The 22,889-nt window shown below is 34.0% G+C and overlaps 1 protein-coding gene across 1 annotated transcript in view; it reads right to left on the minus strand.

Moving 5' to 3' along the window:
- Positions 1 to 22,889, minus strand: part of LOC128550201 (nuclear pore membrane glycoprotein 210-like) — a 105,950-nt gene that overhangs the window by 81,263 nt on the left and 1,798 nt on the right. Inside the window, exons 4-10 of the mRNA XM_053528722.1 lie at positions 22,628 to 22,654; positions 16,691 to 16,827; positions 16,417 to 16,548; positions 15,609 to 15,711; positions 5,078 to 5,228; positions 4,104 to 4,233; positions 2,381 to 2,509 (exon numbers count right to left, since the gene is read on the minus strand). Coding sequence (XP_053384697.1) covers positions 2,381 to 2,509; positions 4,104 to 4,233; positions 5,078 to 5,228; positions 15,609 to 15,711; positions 16,417 to 16,548; positions 16,691 to 16,827; positions 22,628 to 22,654 — 809 coding nt within the window. The remainder of the gene's footprint in view (positions 1 to 2,380; positions 2,510 to 4,103; positions 4,234 to 5,077; positions 5,229 to 15,608; positions 15,712 to 16,416; positions 16,549 to 16,690; positions 16,828 to 22,627; positions 22,655 to 22,889) is intronic.

Here is a 22,889-nt window from a genome sequence, read left to right on the forward strand (position 1 = left end):
AATGTTGTGATGGTGACTCAACTTTTTCTAAAAGTTATATTTATTCCTGGATGATAATGTCAAGTAATTTTTATTTTTAAAAGTTAAGATTTTACTTTGTTGGGTTTAACATCGCACCGACACAATTATAGGTCATAAGGCAACTTTCCAGCTTTGATGGTGGGGTAAGACCCCAGGTGCCCCTTCATGCATTATTTCATCACGAGCAGGCACCTGGGTAGAAGCATCGACCTTCCTAAAGCCAGCTGGATGGCTCCCTCACATGAAGAATTCAAAGCCCAAAATGAGGCTTGAACCCACATCGATGAGGGAAAAGTTTAGAAAATTACAGGCATTTTGAATAGAATTCTTTCAGACACTTCTGAAATTCATATAGCAGGATTTAGCCCATAAGCTGAAAATATTCCCACTGACACAGAAGAAGCCTTGAATGTTGAATTTACCATGTATAACATGTCTTTTTTAAACACGGGTGGTAAATGCGCAATCCAGTTCCCACTGGAAATACGCTTAAAATGGGTTGCGCGACTTCCGGTGCTGGTGTTGCGCATCAATATATACAAAATCGAGGTAGGTGGGATTTTGTTTTTGTAAATAATGACACATTTACGAGTGTTTTCGAAAAAAAGCAAAATGCTATTCGACACAAAATTGAATAAAGATCATATGTTTGAAATACCAAATTATTAATTTAAGAATCAGCCCTGATATCACGAAAACTCTGCTGGCTCGATCTGTCAAAAAAGTATGGAATCATGATAAATGCAAACTTTCTAACTCTTGTGCCTTCTTTCTGGAAATGTGACACTTCTAATGATCAAACATGTGTAAAACAGTCTTGAATATTGCATACACTTGAATGAAATGTTGCTTTTGGGGGAAAGATTGGCAAAAAAACAATCGGGAATGGGGTTGCGCCCCGGGAATGGAGTTGCGCGTATACAATATATACGTTATGATGTATACGAGCAACTCCATTCCCGGTGCGCAACCCCATTCCCAATGATTTTTTATCAATTATGTCCCCGTAAGCAGGATTCAAAGCAAATGATTTTGATATTCGTTACTTCATAACAGTTGAGTTATCATAAAATGCATCAGATGTCCTCAGATTAGGCATATAAGTTCAGAAACTGCCATTTTTGTTGATTTCATACTTTTTTCACGCTTCGTGTCGCCAGAGTTTTTGTGATAATAGAGCCAAATCATAAATTACAAACCAGATATTTTACATATATGATGTGTAATCATATTTGTGTCGAATAGCATTTTCCTTTTTTCGAGAAAAAATATTCTTGTCTTATACAAAGCAAAGTCATAACTTCACATACCTCAATTTCGTCTTTTTTTACGCGCAACACCAGCACCGGACGTCGCGCAACCCATTTTAAGCGTATTCCCAGTGGGAATTGGATTGCGCGTTTACCACCCGTGTTAAAGAACCATAATAATTTCATGCCCGAGTTTTTGACCGGCCTATTCAGGACCACAATGGAATTAAGGGGTTTCACATTCCCCTTTTTTGTGTCATCCTGCGTATATGAATATATGTCCTGGTACATGTTTTTTCTGCAGTTTTTGGTATTTTAAGTTAGTAATGTTTCTAATTGTCTTTCATTATGTTTTAATTTCTAGTCATTGTATATGTGATATTTGAAATTTGTTTTAATTTTATGTTGTACCATTCCATGTGTTTTATATACTGAAATAAATCAAGCAAAAAAAAAAAAAATCAATTCGTACTGTTGCATTAAAACTGAAATTACAGCAAACTATTCTGCTGTTACTGAAACACTGACGATAGGATATAGGTGACCTTTGATGGAATGTGGTCCATATTGTCGAAATTGCTGAAAAATCAGTATTATTAAAGCAAATCTATGCTTTTGTGTAGATTATTGGCCACACTGATACTGTAATGATACTGTAATACTGGCTATGATTTTAGTATCGTAACTTTTCCAAGGATACACCCTATCTGGTTTGCTTCAGTTTTGTTGGGTTTAACATCGCAACGAAACAATTTTAGGTCATATGGTGACTTTCCAGCTTTAATGGTGAAAGGAGACCCCAGGTGCCCCTCCATGCATTATTTTATTATGGGCGGGCATCTGGGTTAAACCAGCCATTTGGACACTATCACAATTTATCAATAATTCAATGTACAGTAAAACCTGCTTTAGTGGTCGCCTCTATTAAGCAGCCAAACTGTCTTAAGCAGCCAAGGTCTCATTTCCAAAAATGGTCATTCATTCTATAGATTACATGCATTAAGCAGCCACTTTTTCCCAGTCCGTTGGCTGGCTTCTTAAGACAGGTTTTACCGTATTGTTTTTGCATTTCTACTGGCATACATGAAGTGCTATATCAGAAAGGATACTCTTATCTATCAGTTTGACTTCAGTTTCTCCAAGTTCTAAAGCTGTAGCTACAGATGTAGCGGCGTCCAAGGTTCCAATGGTTCCATCTACAACCTCCAGAGAATACTGGGAAGACGGCATCTGTATCGCTGAAAAAACATTAGCCAGCAATGATGTCTGTAATCCTACAAACTCAAGCATGAAATTAAATTTTCAGTGTTAGTGGGTCAACAATTTTTCCTGCAATTACTTGTTCAACATTTGGGTTATTCAACACTACTTTGATTTATTTATTTATTTATTTTGTTGGGTTTAACGTCGCACCGACACAATTTCAGGTCATATGGCAACTTTCCAGCTTTAATGGTGGAGGAAGACCCCAGGTGCCCCTCCGTGTACAACTTCATCACGAGCAGGCACCTGGGTAGAACCACCGACCTTCCGTAAGCCAGCTGGATGGCTTCCTCACATGAAGAATTCTACGCCCCAAATGAGGTTTCGAACCCACATCGATGAGGGGCAAATGGTTTGAAGTCAACAACTCTAACCACTCGGCCACGGAGGCCCCCAACACTACTTTGAAAACAGGGAAAGAGTGGTTGTATATAAACATCTGCACCCAATATGGGTTACTTGAATGTAAAGGTAAAGTTGAAAAGGGAAGTCTTAAGAATCACTAGCCATAATTCAGAACCAAAGTGGAAAAGTCCTGATCCTGTGGTATGTACTATTTACACTGTAACTGTCATGATACTGAACTACATAACGATGAACTCTTCAAAGGAATCATTTACTCTCATGTCGGACATATAAAGAAATTTTATATCCTAAGCCAGGTCTCAAACAAAAGGAGGTAAGGTTCAAATGTTTCTAACTTCAGCACTCTGCCAAGGAGGTTAATATAGATATAATCAATATAGAAAATCTAAGGTGATACTTACCAACTACAGAATTCTGTCTGACCTTATCCATTATATATTTGACTGAAGCACATTTCAGTATATATTCATGCAGAGGGCAGACCATTTGATTCATTACAATATACTTACCAACTACAGAATTCTATCTGATCTGTTCCACTTTGTATCAAGTTTCAGTTACAATATACTTACCGACTACAGAATTCTACCTGATCTGTTCCACTTTGTATCAAGTTTCAGTCACAATAGACTTACAAACTACAGAATTCTGCCTGATCTGTTCCACTTTGTATCAAGTTTCAGTTACAATAGACTTACCGACTACAGAATTCTACCTGATCTGTTCCACTTTGTATCAAGTTTCAGTCACAATAGACTTACCAACTACAGAATTCTGCCTGATCTGTTCCACTTTGTATCAAGTTTCAGTTACAATAGACTTACCAACTACAGAATTCTACCTGATCTGTTCCACTTTGTATCAAGTTTCAGTCACAATAGACTTACCAACTACAGAATTCTGCCTGATCTGTTCCACTTTGTATCAAGTTTCAGTTACAATAGACTTACCGACTACAGAATTCTACCTGATCTGTTCCACTTTGTATCAAGTTTCAGTTACAATAATACTTACCAACTACATAATTCTGTCTGATCTGTTCCACTTTGTATCAAGTTTCAGTAACAATAGACTTACCAACTACAGAATTCTGCCTGATCTGTTCCACTTTGTATCAAGTTTCAGTTACAATATACTTACCAACTACAGAATTCTGCCTGATCTGTTCCACTTTGTATCAGGTTTCAGTTACAATATACTTACCGACTACAGAATTCTGCCTGATCTGTTCCACTTTGTACTTGACTGTAGCGTATTTGAGTATATATGCTTCAGGAGGGCTGATCATCAAGTTTGCAATCACCATTAATCTTACACTGCTGTGTTCCACTTTCTAAAATATTACAGGATTGATACCAAACATCATGCAAATAAATACATACTGTGTGTCAACCCATAAAGTTCAAACAAAAGAAGAATTTATAGCTTCTTAACTCTTATTAAAAGTTAAAATCTTGTTAATAAAAGTATATTATTTTAAAATACTTGAACTTTAAAACCTTTAAGAATATTTCCTTTGTGTCATGTTTACAACAGCCTGCACAGGCAGCTCATTAGGTAGAGCACAAAAATATGAATAGAGGGTACCAGTTTGATTCCCAAGTGATGCAAAAGTCCTGACAATTTGTTTTCTGTTTTTGTTTAACGTCACTCAGGTACTGTTAGGGTCATATGGTGAATTTTGAAATATTTACTGGTAGAATATATTCAAAGTGCCACTAAGGGCATTATTTCATCCTGGACAGACACCTGGATAGCACCACCAAGGCTCTCTCTGATAAAAAATTATAAACCCAAAGCCAGATTTTGAGCCAACAATGATGAGGGCAAGAAATTTTAAGTCAGCCCCTTTCAACCTCTCAGCCACAGGAACTCCTGACGATCTGACAACACCTAGTTTGTTTTCCACTTGTGATTCATGTGGGGAAGATGTCATTTACTTGCAGATAACAAATTAATACTGGTACAGAATCTAGGAATACCATTTAATTCACTTTAATCACTTTAAAACTGATACAGTTGACAATCTGTGTTAATTCAGAACTATCCATCCATGTCATGATAATTGTTGAGCAAAATATTTACATTACTTAAAATCAAAAGTCATTTCAACTTTTTTTCAGAAAGATACTTAGAACTACCATCTTGACAAATAATTTCTGGTCTTAAATATTTACTGCATAAGAGGTGTCTCTGAGTTTTGCCCAGACATAGGCACTTCCTGTCCTGACTCCTTCCACAAGAATGATGTCCCCTTGACGTCCCCGCTCTTCTATCTTCTCAATGTGGGGTGGAGTGGTGTAATGTGATTCACTGAACTTTAAAATCCTGGAAAAAATGTAACTTTGTTAAACATTTTGAGAGAGGGAAGAATACAAGATATAGTTGCTATAGTAATAATAATAAGAAGAAGACGAAGACATATCCACAAAGAAACATTTTCAAGTTAATTTTAGCAATCCTGAAGTAAAAATAAATTTAATGCTCAGTCTTCCTAATTTTATTCTGTTATAGCATTCATATTTAATGCAGTAACATTGTAGGGATAATGCATGTTTTACGTGTTATAATATCTGCTGAATCATGAGGAACTGGCAGGTGCCATTGCCCAGCAGATGTTATAACATGAAATGAACATGCAATAACACTATTCTAGCATAAAACTTGTAAAAAGCTAGAAAATGAATATACTGTCCATAAACTTCATAATAAGCAAACAAAATGTGCCAAATTTCAGCGTTGTTTTATCATACTGACATCATGTCCTACCTGTTATGGGGTTTAAATACTTTTATGTTTCGCCATGGAACACCCATATGTTTTTTCAGTTTTATTTTATTTATTCCATAAGGCTATTAGCCCATCATGGCATAACAAGCATACATACAGATATGACGAACTGTGAAAACATAATTATAATTACATATACTTCAATGTGGAGAAGGTCTGACAAATATTTTTTGCAACCTTTTCATTTAACATAAATGATTTAGATTATGTTAATACAATATTTCTTTTAATGTATCAACTACACTTGTATATAAAATATTGATATAGTAGACACATTCATTCTGATAAAATTTAAGGAACTATACATCTATAAATTCTGCATTTCTTAGTGAAAATTGACAGTTATGCAGTTGCATAACATTTATATTGTCGAACGATAAACACATTAATATACATATGCGCACACAAAAAACACTAACAGTGGCTAAGCGACCGATCTTACCGAAACGAAACGTAAGAAAGGCTACTTATTTTAACATCAATATACTATATCCACAAATTTATCAATCTTACAAAAACATACATGCAAGACAGATACCATGGATAAATTTCTTCAAAACACATAAAGTAAAGATAATGAAATAGCCTCAGAATGATTGACTTAAAGATAGTTATTTTCTTTTATACAAAAACGTGATTGTAGTGAAATCTTATTCATGCCTAAAAAAATTATTCACGTGTACCATATAACCTGTCGTTTCTTCTTTGAAATGCTTTATATACATAAATTCCTAGTTTTCTTATATATATGGTATTCTCTAGCGTTAACAACTCAATAAATTTGAACATATTTGGATGTTTCCAATACCTTTTATGTATGTAAAGTTTTCTTAAATCAGAGTACATTGAACATTCAAGTATGAAATGATATTCATCTTCTAGCTTATTAAATATTACACATTTTCTATCATTCACTGGGATTCTTACTGGTCTTGCCCATCGACCTGCTTCTATTTGTAACCTATGAGATGACACTCTTAATCTTACAAAAGACTGACAAAGTTTATTAACCGTGAAATAATCTAAATAATCTTGAAATTTAAAATTTGCAATAGTTCTATAAAATAATGCTCGAGTCGATTCTTGTAACCTTTCATGCCAATTCTGTACAAAATTATCTTTTAGTCTTTGCTTAACTATTTCTAACAAGAGCCATGTCAGACATGGCTAATCCCCCCACCGGGCAGCTGTATTTGCAAATGGAATGTTAATTTTGTGGTTGTTTAGTAATCATTGTAAGTCTTTTGTTTTTAAAGTCCACAAAAAACTCCTACTAGGTAGAGATACCTTATATATAATAAAATTAATAAAATACACCTAAAACTGGAGAGTAACATCTATGCTGTACCACAGAAAAGTGGTCTTGTTTTTTCCCTAGGGTCAATTATAAAATGTTACAATATAAGTTATTATAGTAAAACTAAGGGAAGTTAATCTTTAAAAAAAAAAAAAAAAAAAAAAAAAAAAAAAATTGCAAGTCCACACAAAAATCTTATCAGGAAGAGACTGGTCAAATACACCTCAAAATTGGATTTAGCATGTTTGTTGCACTACAGAAAGTGGTCTCGATTTTTCCCTACGATAGTAATGAAAAAGTTACAATAAAAGCTATTTAAAGTAACAACAAAGGGAAGTAATTCTAAAGAAGGGAACTGCGCATGACACTTTGTCTCATGATGGTGTATAATTGTGCCAAGTTACATCAAAATCCCTCTATGCATGAAGAAGAAATGCTTCGGACAAAGTCATTCTTGTATCTGACCTTTGGCCTCTAAGTGTGACCTTGACCTTAGCCTAGTGACTGGATCTTGCGCATGACACTCAGTCTCGTGGTGGTGAACATTGTGCCAAGTTATATCAAATCCCTCAATGCATGAAGAAGAAATGCTCCGGACAAGGTTTTTATTCTTGTATCCTTTGACCTCTAAGTGTGACCTTGACCTTAGACCTAGGGACCTGGTTCCTGCGTATGACACTCTGCCTCGTGGTGGTAAACATTTGTGCCAAGATATATCAAAATCCCTCCATGCATGAAGAAGATATGCTCCGGACAAATTTTTTTAAGAAAATATGATAAAGGGGAATAACTCAAAAAATAGGCAAGGTAGAGTTATTGTTCTTGCACACTGCACTTCCTCCCAATGTGTTCTATCAGTGTATGAAGTTTGAAGAAAATCCCTCCAGTACTTTTGGGGTTACACTCCGGACAAAATGTTTTAAGAAAATATGATAAAGGGGAATAACTCAAAAAATAGGCAAGGTAGAGTTATTGTTCTTGCACACTGCACTTCCTCCCAATGTGTTCTATCAGTGTATGAAGTTTGAAGAAAATCCCTCCAGTACTTTTGGAGTTATGCTCCGGACAAAATTTTTTAAGAAAATAAGATAAAGGGGAATAACTCAAAAAATAGGCAAGGTAGAGTTATTGTTCTTGCACACTGCACTTCCTCCCAATGTGTTCTATCAGTGTATGAAGTTTGAAGAAAATCCCTCAAGTACTTTTGGAGTTATGGTCCGGACAAAGATCGTTGCGGACGCACGGACGGACGGACGCACGGACGGAGAGCATTTCTAATATCCCCTTCATCTTTGGTGGGGGGATAAAAAACATATCTGCATTACCTACGCTTTGTTGCAGCCAAACTTCGTAAAAGCCAAGAGAACATAAAAGTCCTTTTAATTGAGAACACCAGTTCTGTCTTCCTGGGTTAGTTTCAAAATCATTTTTCAATACCTGATAAATTCTACTTATATACTTGTTCTCTTTACTACCTAAGATTTTTATCCAGTATTTAATAACATTAAATAAGTGTCTACAGTGAAAGGATATTCTACCTAGTTCTCCATATATAAAATCATTCTGTGTTGCTTTTTTAACACCTAAGACTTTTTTACAATATTGCATATGTACACGTTCCATGGATTGACTAGAACTAAAACCCATAACTTCACTTCCATAATTCAGTATTGGGGCAATTAAAGTATCAAATAAATCCATCTTATGTCTAGGTTTAATATACGTAAATTTATATAGGTATTTCTCTAAACTAAAAATTGCTTTCTGCGCTTGTCCTGCTAACGTTGTTTGCGCAGTGCTAAAAGAGCCTCCACATGTAAAAACAATACCTAGATATGTAAATTTCGTAACAATTTCAATTAAGTTTCCGTTATAATAAAACGCCAGATCCCTGGCCAATCTACCAACCCTTTTGAATATCATCACTTTAGTTTTGGATACATTTACTTTTAATTTCCAAGTATTACAATAATCATTTAACAAATGTATACATGTACATTGTTTCAATTCTTCAGCAGAATTGGCGAAAATGGCAATGTCATCGGCGTACAAAAGCAGAAAAAGTTTAAACATATGAATATCAAGACCCTCAATACCACTATGTATAAATGTTTCTCAGCAGCATAGAAAAAAGAAAGGGAGATAAGCATCCCCCGTCTGACACCGAGTGAACATGTAAACTCTTCGCTCAAGTTGTTCAAGTATTTTACCTTTGATTTCACACAATCATACAACGATTGAATTATATTTAAAATGTTTCCACGTAATCCTAATCTAATAAGTTTGTACCAGAGATTTTCTCTAACAACATAATCAAATGCTTTACTATAATCAACAAATAGACAGAAAAGTTGCTTCCCTTGATTTAAAAAATTGGAAATTAAACCATTTAATACAAACACATTATCTATAGTACTCATGTTTGATATAAAGCCAGCTTGAGCCTCAACATATACATTATAGGACTCAGCCCAGTTTTTCAATCTAGTATTTATGACACTTGTAAATAATTTACCTAGACTACTCAATAGTGTAATTCCTCTGTAGTTTTCAACATTATTAATACTTCCTTTCTTATGTAAAGGAATGATGTAACCTTCTGACCATCTGTCAGGGAAGTATCCTATTTCAAAAATTTTGTTAAACAGAATATACAATAACTGTACAAAAATGTCCTTTCCTGCAATGAAAAATTCATTAAGGTGGAATAGCACTTTGTAATTTTTTTACAACCCGCATATGATTTTGATATCATATCAAAGTAGAAGTTATCCCCGGCGTGAATGTGTAACTGTTTTCTTGGTTACTAGTGACACGTTTTAGCTATGACGTCGCAAACATTACCATGCACGTCTGTTTTGGCGCCAGGTTAAAAAGCGATAAAAAATAGGTTTATTTCCTCTCATTTGTTTACTTTTCTAATTACAGCAACAAAACTTACATCTTTATGTGTGATATACAAAGGTCTACGGCGCTAGACAATATTTGTCACTTTTATTTTCAAAATTATGAAAAAAATGAAGAAAAACGACATTCTCAATTTTTTAGATTTTTAGAAAAAATGGCACACTTGTCTAATTAACGGAAAAACGGCTCGAAATATTTTTGCCAAATTTTTATATTTTCAAGATAGATTTATATTTGGTAGAATATTAAAAAATTAAAAACTTTTACCATCTAGTTATTTTTTAATTAATGGTTTATTAAACATATCCGTCAGTAAAATTTGACGTCAAAATATAAACTCTATCTAATTAATGTTGCGTCAGTAGAATAATATGGATGAACAGATACAATACGTTTTCACTCACGCTTTGTTTGTATGTGCATATGACAGAAATAGCAAAGTATCAAGCTTCAAGTATTTTGCATTATGTATTGTTCTTTAAAAATATACTTTATGTTAAATGTATTTATGCATGTATAACGTGACACATTACGTACTCTTCCTGTGTGGAGGTAATAATAAAATTCTATTCTGTTTTCTTTTCAGAATATTTTTAACTGAAACAAATCATCTTATAAGAGAAATAAACCACTGAACATAAGTGAAAAAATGTCTTACATATCACAACTTTGTTTTTAGAATAAATAAAAAATGGCTATTGAATGAAAAGAACACAAGCAGTATCTGCATTAACTCATTTTCGTAACAGTTGGGAAAATGTATTATTGCATTTAGTTTAAACATATTTTATTCCCAGTAATACATATACAAATTAAATACATACATCATATTTTGAACAAGATAAGTAGGAAATGATAAGAATGAAAGACACATAGTCTTACAGAATTATTGCATTTGATTAAACATTCGACACAGGTTGTTCCACGCAATGCATCGATCCCAAACTGTTACACGTACGTGCAGTGAACTTCTTTGGATGTTAAAAAAAAAACTTGCATAATTTTTACAAATAAATTCCATCTTTTTGCCCGTGACACATAGATAAAAGTATAGCTTATCAGATTTATGTTTTACAAGTGCATTTTAAGCATGTACAATGAAATTGCACAAGCTGTCGTATTCCAGTGAATTTCAACAACTGGGAGTTTAAAAAAGTACGAAATTTAGAAATGAAATGCTACTCGTATATGTGCACTTACAATAGCGCTGAAACCAGGAAGGTCTAATTCAGTTGTTCCAGCTGAAATGTACATTAAAATTGCACATTACATTTTCATTTCCTATCAAAATATAATAACAACGAGTTCATTATTTTTGACCTGTTAGTTACACTAGCTCTTTTCACGACCTTCTCAGTTAATATTGCGCGTATTCCCTGCTCACACATGACATTTTATCTTGTGTGTCGTGCGCGCATATAATCTCCTGCGCATGACAATTTATCTCTTCCCTTGAATAATGCACGAACGGGAACATAGGGTCTCCTCCATCGTCAAAAGCTGGAAAGCCGCTATAGGACTAAAATTGTGTCAGTGTGCATAGTTCTCAACATCTGTCTGTTTAATGTTTGTTGCTCCACATTGGGAAAATGCTACATGCTTGCCTCAGTGTGATGATTTTTGTGAGCACAACCTTTGTCTAACCCCCTCAGTTAAGTGTTACATTTACCTTAGAGATAGAGGTCCTATGTTTGCTCCCGAGAATCGATCTCACTGAGTAAAGCATAAAGTATTATCAAAATATACGACGAAGTTATGATCTGTACAAAAATTAGCCGGACAGATGGACGGACGGACGTACGCATGCTTGCACAGTGAATGGCACAGCGGCAAATTGTTTTATATATTAGGCTATAATTTATTATTTAGCAATTCCATTTTAATCATTTTGAAAGCGGGTTTCGTTATTAGTAGTATAGTAATGAGACTGCGGAAGGCCGGTGCGCCATGCTAATTTTAAAATGCCAAAATGTCGTGCTCTCCAGATAATATTTCTTGTACACGAGATAAGTTGTCGAAACCACGAGATAAGATGTCGTGACCACGAGCTAAGCTGTCGTGCGCGCGAAATAATTTAATCTTTAAAAAAGTAGACGCATGTCCTAAACATACTACCGTAGTATATCCGTTGTACATCCGCTTGAAGAAGTTTTTAATCACAAAGGTACGCCTACGTCTGAATAAAGTTACTAGCAAAGGTAAAAGTACATGTTTAAAATCTAAACATGTATATATCTATCACTGCAAAGTACCATAATTTAAAGGAAAACAAGGTATTGTCAAACACTACTACATTTTAGAACAAGAGCACCGCCTTGCGGGTGCTGACGCTCATCTGATTTTTTTTGTGTAATAGAAATATTGTCCTACCCATGATTTCCTAAGTCTAAAAAGGGCCATCATTCTTGCAAAAAGCAGGATAGAGTTATGTTTCTTGATGTTCAGTGTCCACTTATGATGGTGAAAAACTGTTGCAAGTTTTAAAGCAATAGCTTTGATAGTTTATGAGAAAAGTTGACTTAAACATAATACTCAACCAAGAAAATGATTTTCTAAGTCCAAAAGGGGCAATAATTATTGCAAAAAGCAGGATGGAGTTATGTTGCTTGCTGTACAGGGTCAGCTTATGATGGTCAGCAAGTGTTGCAAGTTTCAAAGCAATAGCTTTGATAGTTTAAGAGAAAAAGTTGACCTAAACATAAAACTTAACCAAGAAATCTGATATTTTCTAAGTCCAAAAGGGGCCATAAATCTTGCAAAAAGCAGGATGGAGTTATGTTTCTTGCTGTACAGGGTCAACTTATGATGGTGAACAAGTGTTGCAAGTTTTAAAGCAATAGCTTTGATAGTTTAGGATAAAAGCTGACCTAAACATAAAACTTAACCAAGAAAAGTGATATTTTCTAAGTACAAAAGGGGCCATAAATCTTGCAAAAAGCAAGATGGAGTTATGTTTCTTGCTATACAGGGTCAGCTTATGATGGTGAACAAGTATTCCAAGTTTCAAAGCAATAGCTTTGATAGTTTAGGAGAAAAGCTGACCTAAACATAAAACTTAACCAGGCAACGCCGACGCAGACGCCGACGCCGACGCCGACAACCGCTCAAGTGATGACAATAACTCATCATTTTTTTTCAAAAAATCAGATGAGCTAAAAAAGATATTTTACCTGCGAAAAAGGCTTCCTGTAAGACATTGTTTTTATCACTACACTTGATGGAATCTGTTATGTCATATGTTCGTGTGACCTCACTGTTATCATGAGATTCTTCTTTTGTTTGTTTGTCTTGGGGTTTTCAACAGTATTTCAGTTGTGTAACGGTGGACAGTTAACCAAACAGTCTTCCTGGATTCTGTACCAGTACAAACATGTTCTCCGCTTAGTAACTGCCAACTTTCCCCCATGAATCGGAGGTGGAGGACGAATGATTTCAGACACTGTCTTTTATCATATCGTCTCGGAGAACGTACGCCTCGCTCAGGGCTCGGACTCACGAACCCGTGATCCGCAGATCTGCGCTATCACTAATGAGCGAAGCGGGCGGGCGGGCTCGAGATCCTTCTTTAACGTTCTTCAGCTTTTACATTCTTCAGCTATTAAAATTTTCAAACAATTTTCATTTCGTAAAAAATTAAAAATTGGTATATTTATAAATGACTTTGATTGCCTACATGACGGCACATTTTTGCCAGATTTAACAAGATCTGGAAACAGAATTTTTATGAAATTCATTCACGAAATATTTTTATTATAAAACAGTTAAGAATTAAGAAAAATGAAGTACATTTATAGGGGAATATTCAGTGCATACATGCCTTTTTAAGTATATAGATTATTCTTACGAAACCATACTCGCATTGTATCTAAGAACGCACTTTGACGTCACTTTTTGTTCGTCGGATAGCGGACAAAATCAGTGATTAAAAAGAATATTAGATGGTAAAAGTTCTCAATTTTTTTAAATTTTGTTAAACATAATTTTATCTTAAATATATAAAATTTTGGCAAAAAAATTTCGAGCCGTTTTCCCGTTAATTTAACGAGTGTGTGATTTTTTCAATAAAACTAAAATTTTGAGAATGTCGTTTTTCTTCATTTTTTCCATCATTTTGAAAACAAAAGTGACAACTACTATCCAGCGCCGTAGACCTTCGTATAACATACATAAAAATGTAAATTTCATTACCGTAAATTGAAAAATAAACAAATGAGAGAAAATAAACCGATTTTTTATCGCTTTTTAACGTGGCGCCAAAACAGACGTGCATGGTAATGTTTGCGACGTCATAGCTAAAACTTTTCACTAGTAACCAAGAAAACAGTTACACATTCATGCCGGGGATAACTTCTACTTTAATATGATATCAAAATCATATGCGGGTTGTAAAAAAAATACAAAGTGCTATTCCACCTTAAGTAATAAATCCGGACCTGCAGAACGATTGTGTTTTAATTGGTTTATTGCTATTCTAATTTCATTTTCAGATATAATAGTATTCAACTCTTCAAACATATGTATAAAGGTGTGTTAACAGCATGTGGGCAAGAAAATCTACAATTTACTGTCCTGTTAAATCACCCCTTGAAAACAACAAAACAGCAGTTTTAAGCTAAAACTTTTTTTTTTCCCAAAAAAGACGTATCTGTAATAGATATATCTGTGAAATACAGTACAATCGCGATCCTACGAAAAGACAAGGGACCGGCCATTTTTTCGTAATATCGCATTTTCTTTTGAGCGTAGCATAGGAAATTTCGCTATACAACACCTTAATATCTACACGTCGTAACCCGTGATATTTAAACATGTGATTTTCGTGTACACCAATTTTATAGGTACATCTGGGTTTACTACAGATCTTATTTGAATCTGACTTCAAGATGGTATCTAGAATGTAAAACAGATTGTTTTTTTTCGTTCACTTTTTATTCACTGTACATAAAACATATACAGGGTACATTGTTGCACGAGAAAAAAAATCGCAATTACATATTCCGATACCTTCAGCTACCCTTTACTGAATTGTTTGGTATAATAAAACGGCATAATACAGAAGATCAGGACTTAAATAGTTTTTTCTTTTCTTTATGCAGTGATTGTGTATACATAACGAAGCAAGTGTGACTGGTATGCCATCTGATCTGATATTTACAGGAGAAAAAATTAACCACTTAACTTGTGTAATAGTGTTCAGCGGATGCATTTCGAATTTAATTACCAAGTTTTTACACTTTAATACTGTTTACACCCAGCTAAATGATAGTGACGCTTTCCACTCCTAAGCGTTTTCAAGTCTTTATGGAAGGTGTGAAAACTTTGACGATACAGGTATTCGTAAAATCGCATCTAAAACTTGTTGAAAACAGGCTTAAAAGGCATAACAATACATTCGTAGGAGCGCATTTTTCAAAAAATTGCATTTTCATAAAACCGCGACTTTGTTGCATAGAAATAAGAAGGAAAGCAGCCAGGACCACACCACCTTTTCATAGTATACCTGTATTTCGTTAAATTGTGATTCGTAGCATCGCGAATGCACTGTAGTTTATAGCCTTTCACTGGCTCATAACAATTCCAAACATTTTTTTATTTAAAAAAAGCTTTTAAATGAAAAGTATAATTTTTGACTACAGGTACATACATGTATATGAAATGTTTAACATGTCGACATTATTTTAAAATCTCATCAAAAATGCCGAGTTCATGAATACCTGAGAATAGAATTGGCATCAACAATGTCGTCATGACCACCTGTAGTGTCCGAGTGAAGACTCCACTGGAACTCTAAGCCTTGCAAGCTAGAAAACACGTTACCTGAAACAAGAAATAACAAGACCAACCTAAAGACAGCCTGTGGAAACAGCATCTCAATGAAAACTATCTTCTAACTTCTAAGTAAATTTCTCATCATGAAATTGGTTAACCTAAATAAATATGAAACAGACAAACACTGTCCACCCTTATCATGCTGAACACAATTGATTCTGTCTTTCCGGCCGGTGTAGATCATGACCAGCCTTCACATCAATGCAGTCTGATCATGATCTGCACTGTTCGCCATTCATTCAGTACAAATGTATCTTTCTTGTATGCACCCCTTTTAACAGTTAATGGTTCTGTCCAAAGTGAAAGATAGACAAGTTTATTATAGAAATTTAGCAGGGTAAGGGTCAATTTGTTGTGTTTAAGGCCATACCAATGCAATCCATATCGTATTGCAACTATCCAGCTTTTAATGAACAACTCATTGGCCCCTCTAACCATTACTTGCAAGAAATTCAAACAAGAGTTATCTCAGTTGGTGGACTGAATCATTTTGTTCTAAAATGTTATTTACAGGTATACTGTACTAAAAATTAAATTATATATTAATTGTGAAACATCTGATATATAAAGTTTGATATAGACCTAGATATGTTTCCACTTTAAAAACCAATCTAGACAAAAATAACAATTTTAACACCAGTTGATGTACAAAAGTCTGTATAATAATTATCATGAACAATGTATGAACCGTACCTTCTAAATCGTAGCCTCGTACCATCATTTCCTCGGGAGAATCCTCAAGGTACAACAGACGTGTTGTGGTCTCAATCTCAATACGATGTAACGTATCAACTATGACAATACATTTCAACACCTCTCCAGTCACTGAAAAAAAAACAACTATACATAAATAAAGTGTATGTGTACATGTAGCTAAAGTCAATCTACCACTCTCATGAGAAAATTATATGTAATAAATCAATATTAATAGAAAACAGATAGACTTAAGATCCCAAAAAGACCAAACCTTTATTTTCCACCATTACAATAGATGTCCTTCTCATGGAGGACTTGGACACTGCCGAAATCTCCGCTGTAAGTGCGCATTCATTATCAGTACTGTTGATCAGTTGTAGCGTTGCCACATCTAACCTACTGCTACGCCTGCAATGTACAAACAAGTATTTCAAATAAGTTCCAGTGGAAGAAAATGAAATGCAATGATCATGTTATAAAACAATTAACAGTGGTGTCAGGATACAGTATTAGATAGTCCAAAGGAGTCTGAAATTCTATCAATGGGACTCCAGAGTTCATCTTCAAACAAATTAAACCCCTTTAATATCACTATCTAATGTAAACAAAAAAAAGAGGCATGTTACTAATTCATTATACTTTTCATAAACAAATTGATTGTGGGATGCCTAGAAAAACATACATATAGAGAGAAAAGGCAGTAAGCGAGTTACTGGACGAGTGGACGTCCAGAACACAGGCTAGGTATCCAGTTACTGGACAGCTAGACACTGTCAAAGAAAAATGGTAAAGTAAAAGAACAAGGTGAGTCTATGACATTCCATTTTATGAAATTATGGCGGTACAGATTTCTGGCATAAATTTTGGTTAGGTCTCAATACGAGTTCATTTCAACTCAGAGATCCATAACACTTAACAGCATAATATATCTGTCTAGATGTCTGCTCAATTTTTTTAGCTTGCAAGTTGAGTACAGCGTACATGAGCATTTTTAATTGTAATAGAATGTCAAGTACCTGCTTAATGGCTCCCTAACAGCCTAATTTGACATGACAAGTAAAAGCTAGCTGCTTTAAGGTCTTTAACATCACTATCAGTGGCATACTGTTAACTGATAATAAGGTGTCAAAAGATTCTGTTTGATATTTTGGTTAACAAACCTAATTATGTCACACTTTAATGGCTATTATAAATTTGTACTTTGGATCTGTCCCAGGTTTTAAATGTATAGTTCAAAATATTTCTGGTGTACAGTGAAGAAAAAAGGCAATTATTCCATTAGACAGTTCAATAAAATCATAAAACAATCTATTAGAGAACTGTTATAACCTGTGTAAATAACAGCCTATGACTTTGTATGTATTATGTTTTTTTCAAGTGATACAGAAAATAATGCCTAAGTAATGCTAAGCATTAGCATTACTAACTTTGGCATTAAATTAGCATTATTTTTAATGCTAAAATTGTGGCATTAATCATCACATGGCATTATTTTAAAAAAAATAATGCATTACTAATGCATTAGCATTAGCAATACTACAACCCTGATGCAGAGCACAAGAGAATATTATTTGTCTAAGTGCTAGTACTATGTGTTACATTTGAAATCTACTTCTTGTTACAATGTACATACGGTAATACTACTTTCATAAAAGTGACAGTATTAAAAATGTCAATTATTAGGGCAAGTGACTGTTCACTAAGAGCAAGAAGATTTTACTGGCTACTAGTCCTGCAGGGCGAGTGGTGTGAATTTTTTTTTACACCCCTGGATATGTAACCATATCTTTAGTAAGTAACAGGTATCATTACTTATTAATTAGGAAATCTATTACCGGACAGCTAAAACGTACCCAAACAAAAAAATAATTTAACAAACAACTAATTCTATATCAATTCTATACTAATTCTATACTGTTTAGTATACTATTACAGTATAGAATTAGTATAGCATTGTATTGTATACTATTTGACCGTCAATAGTATACTCTCTCATAAACAATGGCGGGTATACTATTAGTATACTATTATACATTGTACCCTGCTTGTGTATATCATTAGTACACCATTATACTTTGTAAAATATTGAGTATACTATTAGTATACCATTATACTTTATCCTGCAAGACTTTAGAAGAATCTGATCTTTTTCATACATATCCCTGGTAGATTATGTCACGTGAACAATTGTAGGAATAAACAATTAGTTTTGGTCATCTCTGCTTTGTTTTATTACAGACAGAAATTTACAGCCTTCTGTAACTAAGGGGTTGCTAGGATATTTATTATTAATGTGGGGTCTGAGTGCATTCTCTTATAAGTTTTATAAGGATTAAGATGTTAAACTGTGGTGATTCAAATGGATTTTAAAGAAAATTCATGCAGGTTTGATTTGTTATCTTTTTTAAAACTGTTATTATTAATCTTCTAATTAAATGTGATCTATCACACCATGCAACGGTTTTTGTTGTTGTTTTAGATTCATGTATCTTTCTTATTTCCTTACAGCAGTAAATTATGGAAACATTTACAGCAATGAAAATGTACTTTGACATATTCATAAGATATTTTTCAATCAAAGAAGTATAAAACACATTTTTAATATTAACTATGTTTAAATATACAAGCTGCAGATCTCGAAATCTGACACCAGCTGGCGTCGAGGTAAATACCCCGGATACCTGTAGGCTGTAGCCTAAACCTGGGAAGAAGACTGTTCCAGCCGAAACATTTTCATGTAAAATCATCAAACTACTCTAAATCAAAACAAAATATTCATGTTTGAAAGGCTAATGAAATTATTTACAATATGTATTTTATTTGTTCTTTTATTGCCATATTACCGGATTTATAATCTTGTTATCCAACAGCAAATTGCGAGTACACATGTACACTTGCAGAATGACTGGTAATAAAGTATAAACAATCGAGCTATAAATGTTAATGACCTCTTATCCAATCAGAAAGGGGGAATTTGAATGCCTTATAACTTGTGGCAATAGGATACTTCCACGCAAAGAAGTAGTCCCTCTAAGTGTCACCTGTTTTTCTAAAAAATACGAAATTTTCAGACAAGCCTCACATATCAATGCAAAATATACTTTCTTAACTTTAATTTAGTTCAAAACTTTTGTTTTGGAAACACTATTTACCGGGTTGCATCTGTTTCTGAAAATAGCAACTTTCGGAAAAACCCAAAGGTCGCGCATGTTTTCAGGTCGGCCGCCATTTTGAAATTTGTGAAACAAGAGGATACACAATATCGTCAAAAATCAATATAACTGTTGATTCAAAAGCATGGAAACGATTAAAATTGTTTAATCATAACATGTGGTGAGTGTTTTAAGTTATTTATTATCATTCAGAATTAAAAACCTTAGCGAGAAGTTTACAAATCTTTTGTAGCTTAACAGAGGGTACGAAAGATCGAAAATTATTACAGCGCCGGTAGCACAAAGAAAACGAGTTATTCTTTAGTTTAAACACAACTATTTGACTTCAGTTCAAAGTATTATTACATATTATATGTAACAATATATCATTTCTTCCGTCTGTATGCGAAATAATTAGCTACACTGCCCAATATTAGTCCGAAACATTTGACCGTTTCGTCCCCTACGGATTCGTACTTAGAGGATTGCTTTTAGATTTGAATTAACAAAGGTAAACGATTGTTCAATAGAAGTTTTTGTATGTGGTTTTGATTGATATTTTTAACTTGTTCATCGTTTAATGTGTTACAACGTATGTAAAATAAAATCAGGAAAGTAGATTCCTCGGAAGCACCGTGAACAATGCAAACTGAAAATTGCAGACTGGGTTGTATTATTTTCTAGGAAGTGTCTAGGGGTACGGATCCGTACCTCTAGAATCTGATTCTAGAGGTACGGATCCGTACCTCTAGACAAGCCTGTTAGGGGTTTTCTAGGGGTACGGACCTCCTTTTTCTAGAGATTTAGAGTTATTTATATCTTACATTTTGTTGAAAATGAAAAAACAAAGAAGTCGTAACCAGTCTTCACTTAAAACTTCTAAAGATCTAATTGTTTTACAGATACCAGCGTTCACCCGATTGTTTACCTTCTCTTTCAAGCCCTAAATAACCGAAGAACTCCAAATGAATACACTGTTCCGTGCCGATTAGTTTGTTGTCAAATAAGCTGTTGATAACAGCTTGATTAATGAATGAATCTATCCCTTAAATGAATTCTATTTGAAATTCAGCAAATAAATAAATTAGGGATAATAATATGCAACAATATATTTTGTAATTTAACAAGGTATAATGATAATCGGCACGGAACTGATTGTTTAATAATCAGTTAAGCGACATTAAGTAAAAGAAACTGTTTGTGAAAACGTCTCTTGTATCTCGTAACGGCTACCAAATGTGTGAAAAACATGAATACACCAAGGGTTAATTATCAATTAAAAATAGTTTTTCCCCAACATATTTAACAATATTTTGTTTAATCTTTATATCTTTTTTTCTTGCCAGTTTGAATCCTCGATCGTGATTTATTTGGTGTCCCTCGGTTATTTACGTTCCGAAAGAAAATGTAACAAATCGGATGAATGTTAGTATCTGTAAACCATTTAGATCCAAGTTTAAGGTGAATTCTGATTAAATGTTATTTGTTATTTCATTCGCAACAAAAATTGAAATGTAAATGACCCTTAATCTCTAGAAAAACGGAGGTCTGTACCCCTAGAAAACCCCTAATAGGCTTGTCTAGAGGTACGGATCCGTACCCCTAGACACTTCCTATTTTCTATCATCTGATCATTTTAATCGGTGAGAGATGGCCTCATATTTATTTGTAAATAACAGCTGCATCAATTGTCTTATCTATTTGACTTTTGCAGGTGAGACTGATCATTGATAAGTGACCTGATGGTCGACCGGACAATAAATTATCAAGTGCTGTTTTCATATTGGAGGAGATGATTGCATGTACGGGCATTGGGCTGGGAAAATCAAACCCTGGCGATTAAACACTGACTACCCTAAAACCCGATGAAAGTGGAAGACCTGAAAGGTAAAAATAAATATTTTATATTACTTTTGATTAATTCAGGATTTTTATTTTGTTGGTTTCACAATTTTGTAACATTGACTATGGCAAATATTTACATTTAGTGCAACCTGCTGAACTTCATGTGGAAGTAACGGCTAATTATCTTAAAGACCGATGACATAATTAGTATTTTGGTAATGTTGATTACTGTTACAGTGTAATTTTCTGTTACCACATTAAACATTTTACATTAAATTAGACATATGATATTGTAAATGTGGCTGTTAGTTTGCTCTTTCAACTTTTCAGATTATGTGACAATGTGGTGTAAAAAGAAGTATATATGGTGCAGCCAACTGATGCTAGGCGGAATCTGGCAATAACAGAAAGAATTGGATATATGCCAATAAGTTTGCCAAAAAAGGGAATAAATATTCAGTGAAAATGACTTCAGTGTATACTTCTCTAGTGTTAAACGGCAGTTGCATTTAATGGAATAATTCTTATTTTGAATTTTATATATATTTAGCAGATTAGAAAGCTTCAAAGGTATTTCTATCATTCGTTTCTAATTTGTCATGTAAAAGTCATTTTCATGTTATTATTTTGAATTCTGTGAATTAAATAATTTACAAAGAATTCTCTGCTATGTTTCATCTTTTTATGTTTTGAGTTGAATACTTAAAGTGGCTTTTTCACTTCTGTGAAATGACCTATTAACAATTTACAATTAGTATAGTATTAAGAGTATACAATTGGTATAGTATTTGCAGTATACAATTAGTATACTATTAACAGTATATAATTAGTATACTATTGACCATTCGTTGCAATCAATTTGCATATCATTACACAGTTTGATTAGTAATAGTATCTTGATAGTAGTTTGTTATAGTATACTATTAGCTCATTTGCATGTGAAATTTTTACTAATTCTATACTAATGGTATACTGTATACGATTAGTTGTTTGTTATAGTAGTTTGTTACCCTGTTTTTTTCGTTTGGGACGTAGGCTAGGCGTCCTGTTACCGAATGCTAGACACTTCCAAAAAAACTTACCTTTACATAAAAAGATATATGTTCTTAATTCTAGATAGGATGTGTTACCCTAATGTAACGGTTTGTAAATAACTTCTGATTAAAAACTAACATCACTAACATTGAATTTTACTCCACCCACTATTTTACCATGTGTAACAGCTTGGACTCCTAGTTCTATAAATAAACGTCGGACTTCAATATTTTACGATTTTGACATTTCATATAGTCCGACACAGGGACATGTTGAACGTCCAAATATTAAAAGGCGCCCTGTGCAAGTTTAATGTTATTGAACTACTTGGACTCCGCGATTCTTCTCGTGTTAGGTTGATCTTTAGTGTGAAATTCGTCACAACGGAGCTGTGGTATGGTAACAACACTTTTGGGTCGCTAAGTCTTGCTCCATCTG

The sequence above is a fragment of the Mercenaria mercenaria genome, chromosome 17 (assembly GCF_021730395.1).
Source record: "Mercenaria mercenaria strain notata chromosome 17, MADL_Memer_1, whole genome shotgun sequence".
Classification (NCBI taxonomy): domain Eukaryota; kingdom Metazoa; phylum Mollusca; class Bivalvia; order Venerida; family Veneridae; genus Mercenaria; species Mercenaria mercenaria.